Below are 14438 nucleotides of genomic sequence, written 5' to 3' on the forward strand. Positions count from 1 at the left end.
AGAGTCAGACACGACTGAGTGACTGAGCATGACAAAAACAACCCAGAGTGTGCTCATGAAGGGCTTCAGAGATGACCTAAAATCCTTGATATCACCTGTAAAATATTACGTTCATGAGCATATGTACATGTTTCTAAGGATAAGCTCTCTAGTGTTTATCACATTATTCTAAGTTTTCTTGACACTTGAACGACCATGAGCCACTGTCCTAGCGGGAAATAAAATGCCAAATGTCTTTCTCCCTTGTCGATAGCTGTTGTAGACACAATGCAGTCATACCTTCTACTGGTGGTCCCCAAATTTGGCAGCTTAAAAAAAGAAAACAAAAAGCTTCTCATCTCACAGTCTGCAGGGTTCAGGAATGTGGGAGTGGCTTAGCTGAGTGATTCTGTCTCGTGGTCTTTCATGAGGCTCCAGTCGGGCTATCAGTTTGGGCTGTAGTCATCTGCAGATTTGGTGCAGTGGTCTTCTCCAAGAACCACTCACATATTGCCGGCCCTCAGTTCTCTGCTGGCTATAAGCTAGAGATCTCATAGTGATGGGGGAGCTCTCTGTAGGCTGCCAGGTGTCTTCAAACATGGCAACTATCTTTCCCTGGAGCAAGTGATCTGAGTGGGAAAGGAAAAGGGTCCCAAATGGAAGCCCGGTGCTATAAGCTGATCTTGGAAGTGACATATATTCCCTTCTGCTGTATTCTTTTAGACACACAGACCAGCTTTGCTGCACGTGGGTGGTACCACACAAGGCAAGGGTCCCTGGGGGCCACCCTGTATTAACAGGAGATTACCATATTCTCTGTTAAACACAAACTCAGGGGCACAACAGCAATATGAACTTTCTCGAATATGTATGGTAACATAAAGACGGGACCCACTAGGGAGCCTTTATCTGTATAATTCCAGATTCTCAAATGATCATAACTACCCAAATTGTTAAGGTACACGAGATAGTAAGTATATTAACTCATTTATAAAACAAATGCAAGGAATCCAGCATAAGGAAATTAAGTTATAGACATATAATTTTTTTAAGCTGGTCTTTAATTTAGCATCCTCATAGCTTATAAACAGAGGTAATAAAACCAGCTTTCTTTGCCAGTTATTAAGTCGTAGAGTAGTTCAAACAGGTTCAAATGTCAATATACTTAAGTAGGATTATTTTTCTACTTGAAGTTACAATAGGCATTTATAGAAAAATACTTCCTGATGTTTATACTTTAGAAAAACCCCAATTTCTTTTAAAATTAGAAGTGTTCTTGAATATTTTACAAATGTACCTTGATGGCTAAGGGATGCACGTGTGTGTGTGTGTGTGTGTGCTTTGTCATAGGTGCACAATCCAAATATGCAGATTTATTTGGGGATTTTCCAAAAAAGGCTTTTCAAATATAGTTTGAGAATTTGGGTATCTTGAAATAAGACCAGTTCATCTGTTATTTGAGAACTGAAATGTTTAATTCAGAGCACACAACAATTTAGTTCTCAAATAATAAATAAGTGTACTTTTGAAGTCAGAAATATTTGAAATATAACTCTTCTTTCCTTTTGGCAAGCATGTCAACTTATTTTATGATTAATCCTATGCAATGTTGCTTCCTTTAGGAAGGTTAAGTAGATAAAGCAATATATTTGAGAAGGACCTGTTTTGCCTAGAGGGTAATTTCTGAAGGATATTTATATGTAAATAGGGATTTGAGGAAGATTTCATCTTTGGTTTTCTTCATGGGGAGCCAATGACGAGGTTGTGAGGTACCACCTGGCTTGGGGGTAGCATGTGGAAGAGAATTCTATAACCCATTAGGCAAAAACATTTTTCTCCTTTTAAACAAAGCCCTTTATGTATATATCTGAGAATGCATATACCTCACAGCTCTGAATGCTGGGCTTAATTACTGTGATAATTTTATCTTTCTCTGCTATTAAAATTTGTAAGTTATTAATGCTTCTTTTAATACACACACATGTGTGCACATGCACACACATACATTTTAATCAGTTACTGAATCATAACCCATAATTGTCTTTGTCTTTATGAAAAGTGTGGTGGATGGATGATGAGATGATTTTTTTTTAGGACCTTTCCACAAAAATCAGGAAGATGCTCTGGAGATGGGTTTTTAGAGAGCATCATCTTTAATTTGCACGTGCCTTAGTTTTTAGTTCGAAGAGTTTGGGCTGCTTCCCTTACCAAATGCTATTAGATGAACAAGTCCAAAGAGGTCAGCATGTCTTTGATAGCTCCTTCAAAGACGTAGTCAAGTCTCAGTTATTCAGAATCAGCCAGAACATCCTAAATGTAATTGGCCTATTTCCAATCTCAAGAGCTGAAATGTAGCAAAGTATTAAATTCATCGTGGATATCTGGCATAGTATCACTTTGTTCATATACCAAGACTTGGCTTAGACTTGACTCTAACTGGTTGGGAAACCCAACTAAAGGAAGAAGAAGCAACGGGATATTTAGCTTTCTTTAAAGAGATCCTCCTAGGAATAATGTCAGGGGCACATCATTTGTATTTGTTTTCCTTTATAAAATTAAATATCAAATTACTTTTCTGAAAAGCCTGTTGCTTAATTGGCTATGGTTGCCTTTTATTAAATAAACTTTTTGCACACTTCATCTTCAGGATGCATGTTAAATGCATAGGGGTTAAAACAGAAAGTTTTAGAGATGCCCTCATTAAAAAGCTCAGACCACTGAGAAAAGGACATTATGCCCAAATCTAGCCCTTCAGCTTATGGAAGGAAATGATCTCTCTGGTAAAATGCAGCAAGAAACCAGCATCCTGCCAGCCTCTGTGAGAGGTGGTTACATTAATAGCATTTTTAATTCAAAAATTCTATATTGAAAGGTCATTATTATTTCTTTATTTTTATGTTATTTTCTCTTAAAAAGGAGCATGTTCAGTCTCTTTGATCCCTTTAGGAGGGGAACTTACTCATCATTTAGAATATCCACACATATGTTACCTGTGTTTGTGGTTAAAATCTTAGTGCTTTGAAAATGGTTTTATATTAGTTCCTAAGCACAGTATTTTGTATTTTACGACTGTTGTACCATATTTTGTTAAGACTCCTCTTTTTGCTTGTTAAAATTTAATTTGATCCCCCTTTCCCCAGCACCTAATGATAATGGAATTTTATCTTCCTTACGTTGTATATTAAACTCAAGATAGCAGAGACATGAATACTAGAGAACAGAAGCTAAAAGGAAAGTGACTGGGTTTTTTGTGTGAAACTAAGATGTATTAGATGGGTTTGATATTCTTTCCTGATTAGCTTCGTTTTATTCTCACTTGCTTTCTGAGCCCCTCCCTCCCTCCCTCCTCTGCTAACTCCCTGCCCTGGCATTGGTTGAGGACATCGCTTCAGTTTTGAGAGTCTCGCAGGTCAAGTGTTTGTGTTGTGAGAGTTCATCGGGGCCAGGTCCTAGCTTCAGGATTGTGGTTTCCCAGCGCTCCCATCCTCGGGCGGATCGCGCCAGGCCTGCACGCTCTGCCTTCACCCACACGTGGCCTCTGGTCCAAGGTGGTGGCTGGGTCTCGGCTGCCCGGAGGACCCACTAGCTCAGGGCCTGTGGCTCGCAGGCCTCTGCCGCACTTTCATTCACAGCGCCTCTCTATTCTCCTCCTGACCTTGATGCTGACTGGGCTAAATCTCTCTGAAACCTGGAGACACCATATGGGAAAGTTGACACTTCTAACTCTAACCTTTTTGTTTTTCTTCTTCTTTTTTTTTTTCTAAAAATGCTGCACAGTTTCCTTAATTTTTTTCCTCTTGGAGGAAAAAACAGTTTGAAAATCAGGCCAGGATTTGGGCTCCCTCAGCGTATCCTGAACATCTGATCCAATGCCTTTTTTTTGTTTGTTTTTCAGTCAGTTTGCTCCCAGGAAAGCCTCTTTGTGGAAAACAGGTAAAAGGAAATTTGCTTTTTCATCTCTTTAAAGGAACAGAGTCTGTCACGTGTGTGTTGTTTATTCATATATATATGCCATATATAAGTGTGTGCTTGAATATATGTATAAATAAATACATACATCTATGCGTGCACACATATATGTGCTCACATATATGTTATTTAGCATATCCAGAAGCTATTTAATTTGGGACAAAAGTTCTCTCGGTTATTTCCAAACATAGCTTTCAACAGTTTCCGTATTTAAAGTCTCAACTTCTGGTCCTAACAAAGATATAATTCTGTCACCTTTCCCAGGCGTTAAAAAGTATAAATGTTGAGACAGGAACTTGCAGTTTCATTGGCTTATTGAATAGGCTGCTAACATCCTAGTGTATATGGTATTATTGGCCACTTTGTGGGCCCCTTCATTGTATGTAGCTACACAGATAATAATTTGAATAATATTGTTTTATGTTTCTTATTCTAAGTAATCTACTGGTTTTCATAAAAGGCCTAACTTGGAAAACTTATCTAAACCGATCTAGTTTGTAGAGTGTACCTGGCTGGGTGTTCGTAGGGGAAGGGATGGTTATGACATGAATGGGTTAAAACATTTATACAAAGTCTTGTGTATAAGAGCAGAGGTTTTCAAATTTAGCATGTACCTTTTAAAAATAGTTCTAAACTGATACAGATATTAAAATGCTCCATTGATTTAATTGCATATTTTCAAGGGGAATTAAGGAATTCCACATTAGCTGTACTGATCACATTAAAATACATCACAATGGGCAGTTTGGATTGGAAATATGGTTTCCATTTAAAAAGGGGTGGTTAATTTCATTCCAGGTGTTGGCTTAATAGGCACCCCTATAAAATTGATTAAAACGGAGGCTATTTGATTAAATTCCTGTACTTAGAAAACTTGAACATTAGAGAGGATTGGTTTAAAAAATGCCATCATTCATGTTAGCAGTTAGAAATCTTCAAGTAACTTCCCTCAATTGAACAAGCTCTTATAGAAAAAGGGATGCGAGTAGTGAGCAAGTCTTTACAAGACATCTAAAAACATCCTCGAAAATCCATACAGATTTCAACAAATATTCTGTATTTACAGTAAATTAAGAACCCCTGAGTTTTAACATCTTAGGTATGATTCTGAGGCCAAAATTCTCTGTCCTTACCCAGAAGATGAAATGAGCATTTAGAATTCCATTTAGTAGGACGCTCATTCCCTAGTTTTATGGCCAGTCGTTTTCCCTGCTTACTCCCTAATCTTAGTCATTTATTTGTGTTTTGTATAAAAAGACTTCTTGTGCACTTGTGTCCCTAATATTCAAATTGGAGTTTATTCATATAATTGGTCACTAATACTCATTGCATATGTTAAGTCTTGACAGTCCCCAGAAGCAAAAATCTGAGTAGATTCTCTACAAAAATAAATATATTTCTTGGGTACCTGCCTTTGAAAGGTCGTATTTCGTGATGCCCCAAAAATAAAGAATAATTTTAATATTATCCAAAGAGAAAAATCACAACTGATACATGCAGTTACTTAAATATCTCTTATATCTGTGTCAGTTTCTTTGATTCTCCTCTCCTCTCCCATTCCCTCTGTCTTTTCTTCCCTTCTTTCTCCCTTGTCTAGTATCAGTGCCTTAATCCTAGGGTACGGACAAATCAGGCTGCCATTCATTTATGAGGGCAAAATTCAAATAAACTGTAGCATATGGGGTTGATCCGCAAGACAGGTGTGCTGTAGTGGGCTCACATCCATTTGACCTAGGGCACTTAGCACCCTTAGATTTCATATCATAAAAATCATGTTTTTCATTTCCAGTAGGCTCTTGGAAGACAGTAACATATGCAGTGAGACCTATAAGAAAAGACAGCTCTTTCGGTTGGTATGGTTTCCTTTTTTAAAACTGTGTTTTCAGATTATGTGCCGGAATCAATGTTAACTATAAGTGTATCAGTGTAAACTATCTCTGTTCACGAAGGAAAATATGTTTGGTTATTTCTTTGTAAAGCTTGTTTCCGAGCTAGTGTTGAAGCTTTATTGGGGCCTGTAAGACACAGGACTGGCAAACCATGGCTTGGTCTACAGTCTTTTAGGGTTCTTCCTCTGATTCTCTGGGTTTTTCTCCAGGGTTGACTTTGGGAATACACTGACTTCACATTCCCAAATCAACTTTGCTAAATTACACTGAATGAATATTTCTCTGGCAGGTTGCAATTGTATATATGTTTCCAATACTAGAATACAAATCCATGATAATGCTATTTGAATAGTTGATTTTTCGCCACTACTATCCATCATAATATTTCAAACAACATTTTTTCAAGCACAGATTTTATTTCTAAAGAAAGATATGGGATTGTCTCCAATTATAATGAATTACATAAAATCTAGATCTGTGTGGGGTAAGGGAAATGTGTGTGTGTATATATATATATATATATATATAAATGTATATATATAAAGTTTTATACGAGGCTAGAGAGTGCCAGAGAACTAAAGGGTCTATAGCCATTCTCTCATCACTTTATTAAATGTATCTCTAGCATCCATTGTAGGGCAGTGGATATACTGTGCTATATATGTGTGTGTGTGTGTATATTGAATACCTCACACATGTATTTAATATGCTAGTGTTTTTATGACTATTAGGATTCATCTCTATTGTAGGAAAGGCAAAACAAACAAAACAATAAAAGTTACTGACCACTTAGAAGGAAGAAAATACCAAAAAAAAAAAAAAATGGATTCTGGGCTTTGAACATATCTTTTTTCTATAAATCTGAGCTTATGACCCCAACATTAAAAAAGTTCATTTCTTCTCTTTACACTCTGGCAGAAACAAAAAACAGGATCTGTTTTTCTTTAAGCTTTTATTTTTCTAGGTTGAACAACATTTCTAATACCTTCCTCTTGTATCATTAGACAGTTTATTTTCATACTTGAAGATTAAGAAAATAACCTTGACATTTTCCCTTGAAAGCCCAGGAAAATACTGTGATTCACCAGTGCTCATACAGTCACACACCATGGCTTGGTTTGTTGAGACCAGTAGAGATACAATTCTTGACCCCTAGAGGCATTTAGTTTTGGGGCTTCCCTTGTGGCTCTGGTAAAGAATCCGCCTGCAATGCGGGAGACCTGGGTTCTATCCCTGGGTTGGGAAGATCCCCTGGAGAAGGGAAGGGCTACCCACTCCAGTATTCTGGCCTGGAGAATTCCATGGACAGTACATGGGGTCGCAAAGATAGCCCCAAATCTGGATCCCTAGCCAGAACTACCTTCTACTAAGGTCAACCATCGCAAATATAAAATTACCAAGCACAGACTCAGGAATGTGACTTAGTATAAAGCAATCCACACGCTGATAAAAGTAATTCAAAGTCTACATCATACCTAACTTTGTTAAAAAAAAAAAAAAAGCCATGTTCAGACATGAAAGAAAATAAAAATTATCAGTTACATTACTCAGCACAGAAGCAGAACTTAGAGTACCTGCTCTCTGACTACTCTGGGGTCAAATTCTATATAGTTACATACAAGAGGGTCAGTGCCTCTTGATGACCAGATAACGCATTATCATCATCTTCCTGATTCCCAGTTAGAAGGGAATCAGGCCTGGGCTTAGGAGTGATGGGAAGGCACTTGTGGATGTAATCCCTATGATCCCACACCCAAGTGGATACGCAGTTCAACTCTGGACCTCACCCTGCCAGTATTAAAGTGAATGATGAATACAGCAATAAAAAAAGATAATTTCTGGGTATCAGTATCTAGAGACCATAAATTAAATGCATCATTTTAAATCTCATTAAAGCTAACTCTCTAAAGCAAAAGCTTAAATTCCGCTTTTAAAATGAATGGACAGATCTTGACTTGGGTTGAAGATTTGAGCCAGTGGAGTGAAGGTAGGAGTGAAGGAAATCTTAGGTTGCCTTATTGGCCAGGGGATGAAATGAGTCTTAGAAGAGCTACCCAGTGTTTTTGAAACATGCCAAAGTGCTCTGAGGAATGGTGGCCGACACCTCCTTTGCAGAGAAAGGCTCCGCCACACTGGCATTTAAAGGAAGTCTGAATTCCTCCTCCCATGGAGGTGAAGAGTTGATGCGGAGAGGATAATTGAAGCAGAATTGGTGATGATCACCCCCGTATGGAGAGTTGCCTTCTGACACATCCTGAATGCTAAGGACCACCCCAAATCTCTTCCTATAATAAATATTCCATATTAGCAACAAGTGAGATTATTGTCACATCCCTGGTACATTCACTGTTGCTAAATAATACTTTAGTTGGGCTTTGTCAAGGGTGGGTCAAATTAATCAGAATTATATGAGCAAAGATTGAAGCTGAATTTAGAGATTGAAAGGGAAATAATCATATTTTCTCTACTCAGTCTCCTCTGGGCCGCTTGAATTTCACAGGTGTTTAGGGACTAAAGTTACCTGGCCCTTGGTGAGTGTCTGATACATCCTGCTCATAAAATAGTCTTCTTAAACAGTCCTTGTTTCTAAAACTAGCCCATCCCTGAGGTACTGAACACAGAGAGGATGTTTGTAAGAAAACATTGAGAGAAGAGAGCAGGGTGCTGAGTGCTTTTTGTTTTGTGAGTTTTCTGTTGCATTTCCTCCCTTCACTGTGCAAAATCTTATGACAAACTAGCTGTTTCATTTTTATTATCTCTTGGATTCATTGACCTTCTTAAGTTTTCACGAAATGAAAGAAAAAGTTAAAGCAAAATCTGAAATTTTCTGTATGCCTTCTGTACAATATGGCGGGTGAGTGTTTCAGTCAGATCTGTGTTCTTTTAGCATCTCAACAGTCCATGATTGTCTTTAGAAGAATATTAATAAAGCCACTGTTCACATCTTAGAGGTTTGGATGAAGATTTATGTCACATCACACAGTGATATGAAATTAGGGGTTATATGTATTGCCTATGGTTTTTGTCCTCTTTATTTATAGTCCATGAGCATCTTAGGATATTTTGATGATCCATAATTTCCAACTGCAGAAAAGGCTTTGAAAACGGTAACCAAGTTATTCTTTCAGCAATTGGAAACCAATGAAAATGCAAATTTCATCAACTTCCTCTGTGAAATACATGCAGTTTTGCACACTGCTTAGAAAGGCTCTCAAGTCTTCAAAATTGACTTCTGGCTATTGGATCTCTTCCAGTAAATTCAGTGTTTTTCTATTTGAATTTTGAACAAATGTGTCATTTCACCTATGGAGCGATTTTGTTATTTCCATTGATCTCGTTGGAAAGTCTCATGTCAGTGTGGTGTTTGCACTGTTGTTGTTATTATCACAAGTTTTTCTGCGGGAAAGGGATAAAGGGCTCTTTCCTCTGCCCATGAAGGTTAAACTCACCGGGCAGAATTCTCACCATAGGTTAATAGAGGAATTCCTGTGATTTCTGTGCCATCTGCCAAAGCCTTAATACATTCAGATCTATATCTCTCATGAAGTTCAAAACTAAATTAGTAAATGGCTTCTTTGGAACTGTGCGTTCCATTTTTCCATGGTCCAGTTACTTAATGCTAAAAAGAAAGAAGTCTTTTTCAGTGGGAGTTGCTTTTAGGTTCATTCAGCATCATAATTGCTCTCAAACATCGATTCACTATTGATTTGGGTCCAGAGAATGTACCCCCGTCTCTTCTCTGCATGGGAGAAGTTACCAATTATATTTTATATCCTATTGTTCTCGGTGCTCCTTCACTGGCAGAGGGATTTTGTGACCTTTCTCAGTTTGGTTTTTCTGTGTGCTACATGAGCGTTCTGTGTGATGTGTGACCTGTGTGTACATCAGTGAGGTGTCCGTGATGTCCCTGGTGAGGCAGCTGGTCCCCTGGGAAGGGTTGACAAGAAGGGTCTTGCCTAGATGATTCTTACAAGAAAGGCCCCGCTTGGTGTCCATTCTGCTCACGGAATCTAACGTTGTCCCATGCATCTTTCTGGTGGCCATGCTCCAGGGGCAACCGAGATGGCTCAGGGAGAACTTCGGGAAGCAGGCAGAGCAGCTCCGAGAATGAACTCAAGTGGTCTGACCACCAGCGGGCCTGGAGCAGCACAGACTCCGACAGCTCCAACCGCAATCTCAAGCCAGCCATGACCAAGACGGCGAGTTTCGGGGGCATCACGGTGCTGAGCAGGGCTGAGAGCACGTCCAGTAGCAGAAGTACCGGGAAGCTGTCCAAAGCAGGTAGTTAGTACTGAATGGGTTTATGTGCCGTGAGAGTTTCTGGCTTCCATTCCAGCTGTGTGGTCAGTGCACTCTCTGAGTTCCCTGAACTAAAGATGATGTGCTGTGCTGTGCTTAGTCACTCAGTCGTGTCCGACTCTGTGACCCCATGGACTGTAGCCCTCCAGGCTCCTCTGTCCATGGGGATTTTCCAGGCAAGAATACTGGAGTGGATTGCCATGCCCTCCTCCAAGGGATCATCCCAACCCAGGGATCAAACCCAGGTCTCCCACATTGCAGGTAGATGCTTTACTGTCTGAGCCACCAGAGAAGCCCATGATGATGAGCTGAATGTTATTAATCCTTGGGATAGCCCAAAAGTCAGGAGTTGCCACTGAAATAACCGTACTGTTCTCATGAGTCGTGTGCCTGGGGTTCATGATTGAACCCAGTTCTTATCTTCAGTTTCCTTCTCTATAAAATGTAAGTGATAATAGAATGTTATTCTCAGTCCCCTCGGTGAACTATTGTAATTTTAAATTTGATCATTTATATAAAATCAGTTACTGAGGCACCTGCACAAGCCAAGTATTTAACCAAGGTTAGCTATTTTTTACATTTAATATTATGCTTTATTCTTTAAAACTACATTGTCAGATAATTACAATATTAATTGTTTCAGTTCTTGCTCTGGTTAACTCTTAGTAAATGGCTCAGGCAGTAAAGAATCTGTCCCAGATTTCATTCTTGGGTTGGAAAGATCCCCTGGAGGTGGAAATGGCAACCCACTTCAGGATTCTTTCATGGGTAATCCCATGGACAGAGAGCCTGGTGGGCTACAGTCCGTGGGGCTGCAAAGAGTCAGACATGACTGAGCAACTAACACTTCACACTTTACTTAGTATGATCTGGGGTAAGTTACTTAACTTATTTGTTTCCTCATTCTTAAATAGGTCTAATCATAGTACCTATATTGCAAGTTATTGCAAAGACTAAGAATTAATATACACAAAGAAATTCCAATCATGCTAGCAAGTTATAAGCCTTCAATAAACACTAATTCTTGCTTATTTTTAGTATTTCTTTTTAATGTTTTGCTGTTAAGGAAAAAGAGCCTCAGAAAGTTTTCATTTACAAGTAGCTGCTGCTGCTGCTGCTGCTGCTGCTGCTGCTAAGTCGCTTCAGTTGTGTCTGACTCTGTGCGATCCCATAGACGGCAGCCCACCAGGCTTCCCCGTCCCTGGGATTCTCCAGGCAAGAACACTGGAGTGGGTTGCCATTTTATTCTCCAATGCATGAAAGTGAAAAGTGAAAGTGAAGTTGCTCAGTCGTGCCCAACTCTAGCGACCCCATGGACTGCAGCCTACCAGGCTCCTCCATCCATGGGATTTTCCAGGCAAAAGTACTGGAGTGGGGTGCCATTGCCTTCTCCATCCAAGTAGCTAGGTGCATGTATCTCTTTAACGTTTTCCTATTTTTTTTTTCTTACAAGTGAATAGTGATCTTCTGACATAATTGGTTCAGGTTTGCATGAACAGTCTTTGAGACATGCACAATGATGAAAAATCTAGGAGAACCATTAACCTGAAACAACTTACCACTGATGGACACATAACACCGTGGGATTCATAGCAGTCTACAAAATATCCCTCATGGTCTGCCCTTTCTAGCTCTTCTGTCTCACAAGTATCCCTCACCATCAGTTTCAAATTATTTTCAAATGGCCCCAATCAAAAAACTTGGGAAAAAAATCCCTGGAAGCTGACTGAGTGACCATTCAGTAGCTCTCCATGAACTTTAAGTTTGCCATGTTAGCATGGAATTGTTTTCCTTTGGTTCTGATTTTGCCTTGGAAGTTTGGAGGCCCTGACTCCCAGCTAAGGTTGAGAGTTGAGAGTTGTGGTCCAGGGATGCGTCTGGAAGTCAGGATACACAGCTCCTGGATTCCTAGCCTGGGTGTGGAGAGTGGGAGGCCAGGACCCCAGGGGAATGGTGAATGGGCAACACCAACCAGAGGTTAAAAAACATGCAACTCTCCACTGTTAATACAGTCCCAACCAAGCTTCTCACAACTGCTCAGAGACTCTTTGTGAAATCTCGGCTCATTATGCTAATGGCTTAACATAATTATGTTGTTGACAAGTGCTTCGTAAGAAATTATCTTGTTTTCCTATATAGGCAGAAAATTAATAGTGTTTAGTCTCAGCCACTACTTTATATATACATACATGCATACACACACACACACACACACACACATCCTGCTTCTTGGAAAGTCAGGTGGGCCTGCACTGCCTTTTGGCATTTTTATTCACCATTTGGTGAATTCTTGGTTTCTTCCTATAATCAATTGCTCTTATACTCCACTACTGCAGCAACTGGAGTCAAGAAAATCCACCGTGGTGCTTGAGCTCTTGTAAACTAAGAAAGGTTAAATAGTTTTAAATCTCCTTCAAATGCAGAAACCAAGTACCTTAAATGGTGCACTTAAAAATTCCAACACACCCAAAGAGCACTTAAGATTTTCAAATTAATTGTTCTTCTCCACACACCAACCACCAGTCATCTCCAAAGCAGAGCTCTTTGGAAACATTTAAAACACTTCAAGAATGCTAAAATGCCATGTTCTTTGAAGAATGATTAGAAGCTGTAAGTGCTTCAGACATTTTTTTTTTCTTTTCATCTAAGCATCTCCATTTGAAAGCCTGTCAAGGTATAGGAATGGCAGGAAAAAAAAAATTACAGGAGATCAAGATAGGGTGTCAAAACAAACTTACAATCTCCCAGGATGGTTTTATGAAGCAAAGCTGTCAATTTTGCTGTCATGGAGCTTCAGAATCACACCAGGTTTCCAGTTTTGTTTTTGTTTTTTTTTTTTTTACTTTATTGTTCACAGTGGAATGGCAAGCTCTTTTGACCTTTTCGAAACTCAGTCTGGAGACATTTAAGTTCTCCTGCTCCTCCTCTAATTACATACGTTCTAGCTTCAAATAGATAGTAATGAGATGCTTTCCAGATGGGAAATACATTTTCCTACATTTGGGGAAAAGCATGTTACTGAAGTCAAAACGTGCAAGCACATCCTCTTGAGATCTGGGCTGCATTTCCCGTCTTCTACCCTCTGCCCTACGCATGGCCATGGTCAGTTACCAGGGGCCCAGCGAAGGTCTGTGGAGGCAGCTGATTTCAGCACATCCTCATGGGGAAGAGGACTTGAATGGCTGCAGCCCCATTCTCTCTTGGTAGTGGCAGTGGGGTTGAGAATTAAGAATACCGTGTCATCTGTCTCTCTCCACGCTGGCAACACCATGTTGTGTGTTTTTATTGTTTGGTTGGTTGTTTGGGGGGATTTTTATTTTATATTGGGGTATAGTTTACTTAAAATGTTGTGTTAGTTTCAGATGTTTAATTAAAGTGGTTTAATTACACATACACAATTTATTTTATATTGGGGTATAGTTTACTTAAAATGTTGTGTTAGTTTCAGATGTTTAATTAAGGTGGTTTAATTACACATACACACATATCCTTTCTTTTCAGGCTCTTTTCCCATGTAGATTATTACAGAGTGTTGAGTAGAATTCCCTGTGCTGTACAGTAGGTCTTCGTTGGTTATCTATTTTTATATAGTAGTGTGCATCTGTTAATCCCAGCCTCCTCATTTTTCACCGTCCCCTTTTCCCCCTTTGGGAGCCGCGAGTTTGTTTTCAAAGTCTGTATGTCTGTTTCTGTTTTATAAATAAGTTCATCTGTATCAATGGCACCCCACTCCAGTACTCTTGCCTGGCAAATCCCATGGACGGAGGAGCCTGGTGGGCTGCAGTTCATGGGGTCGCTAAGAGTCGGACACGACTGAGCGACTTCACTTTCACTTTTCACTTTCATGCATTGGAGAAGGAAATGGCAACCCACTCCAGTGTTCTTGCCTGGAGAATCCCAGGGACGCGGGAGCCTGGTGGGCTGCCATCTATGGGGTCACACAGAGTCGGACATGACTGAAGGGACTTAGCAGCAGCAGCAGCAGCAGCAGCATCAGTTTTTTAGAGTCCACGTATAAGTGATATCATAGGATATTTGCCTTTCTGGCTTATTTTACTTAGTATGATCATCTCTAGGTCCATCCATGTCGTTGCAAAATGACTTTGTTTCCTTCTTTTTTTGTAGCTGAGTAATATTCCATTGTAAATGTACCACATCTTCCTTATCCATTCATCCACTGATGGACATTTAGGCTGCATCCATGTCTTAGCTACTGTAGATTGTGCTGCTGTGGACATGGGGTTGAGAAATAAGTGGGTAACCTCTGTTTCTTTCCACACTGGCCACACCATGTTGTTTGAC

General features: G+C 39.6%; 1 protein-coding gene across 24 annotated transcripts in view; it reads left to right on the forward strand.

Moving 5' to 3' along the window:
• Positions 1 to 14438, forward strand: part of ARPP21 (cAMP regulated phosphoprotein 21) — a 162764-nt gene that overhangs the window by 77223 nt on the left and 71103 nt on the right. For 9 of the 24 annotated variants that reach the window (XM_086365770.1, XM_086365766.1, XM_086365780.1 and 6 more), the window contains 3 exons: positions 3875 to 3912; positions 5738 to 5797; positions 9889 to 10121. In XM_086365770.1, coding sequence (XP_086221896.1) covers positions 3875 to 3912; positions 5738 to 5797; positions 9889 to 10121 — 331 coding nt within the window. The remainder of the gene's footprint in view (positions 1 to 3874; positions 3913 to 5737; positions 5798 to 9888; positions 10122 to 14438) is intronic. The other 15 variants (XM_086365785.1, XM_086365782.1, XM_086365775.1 and 12 more) reach the window with 5 other exon arrangements.

Source organism: Bos grunniens, chromosome 22, assembly GCF_055505025.1.
Source record: "Bos grunniens cultivar Pamir isolate PY7600 chromosome 22, Bosgru_T2T1.0, whole genome shotgun sequence".
Classification (NCBI taxonomy): Eukaryota; Metazoa; Chordata; class Mammalia; order Artiodactyla; family Bovidae; genus Bos; species Bos grunniens.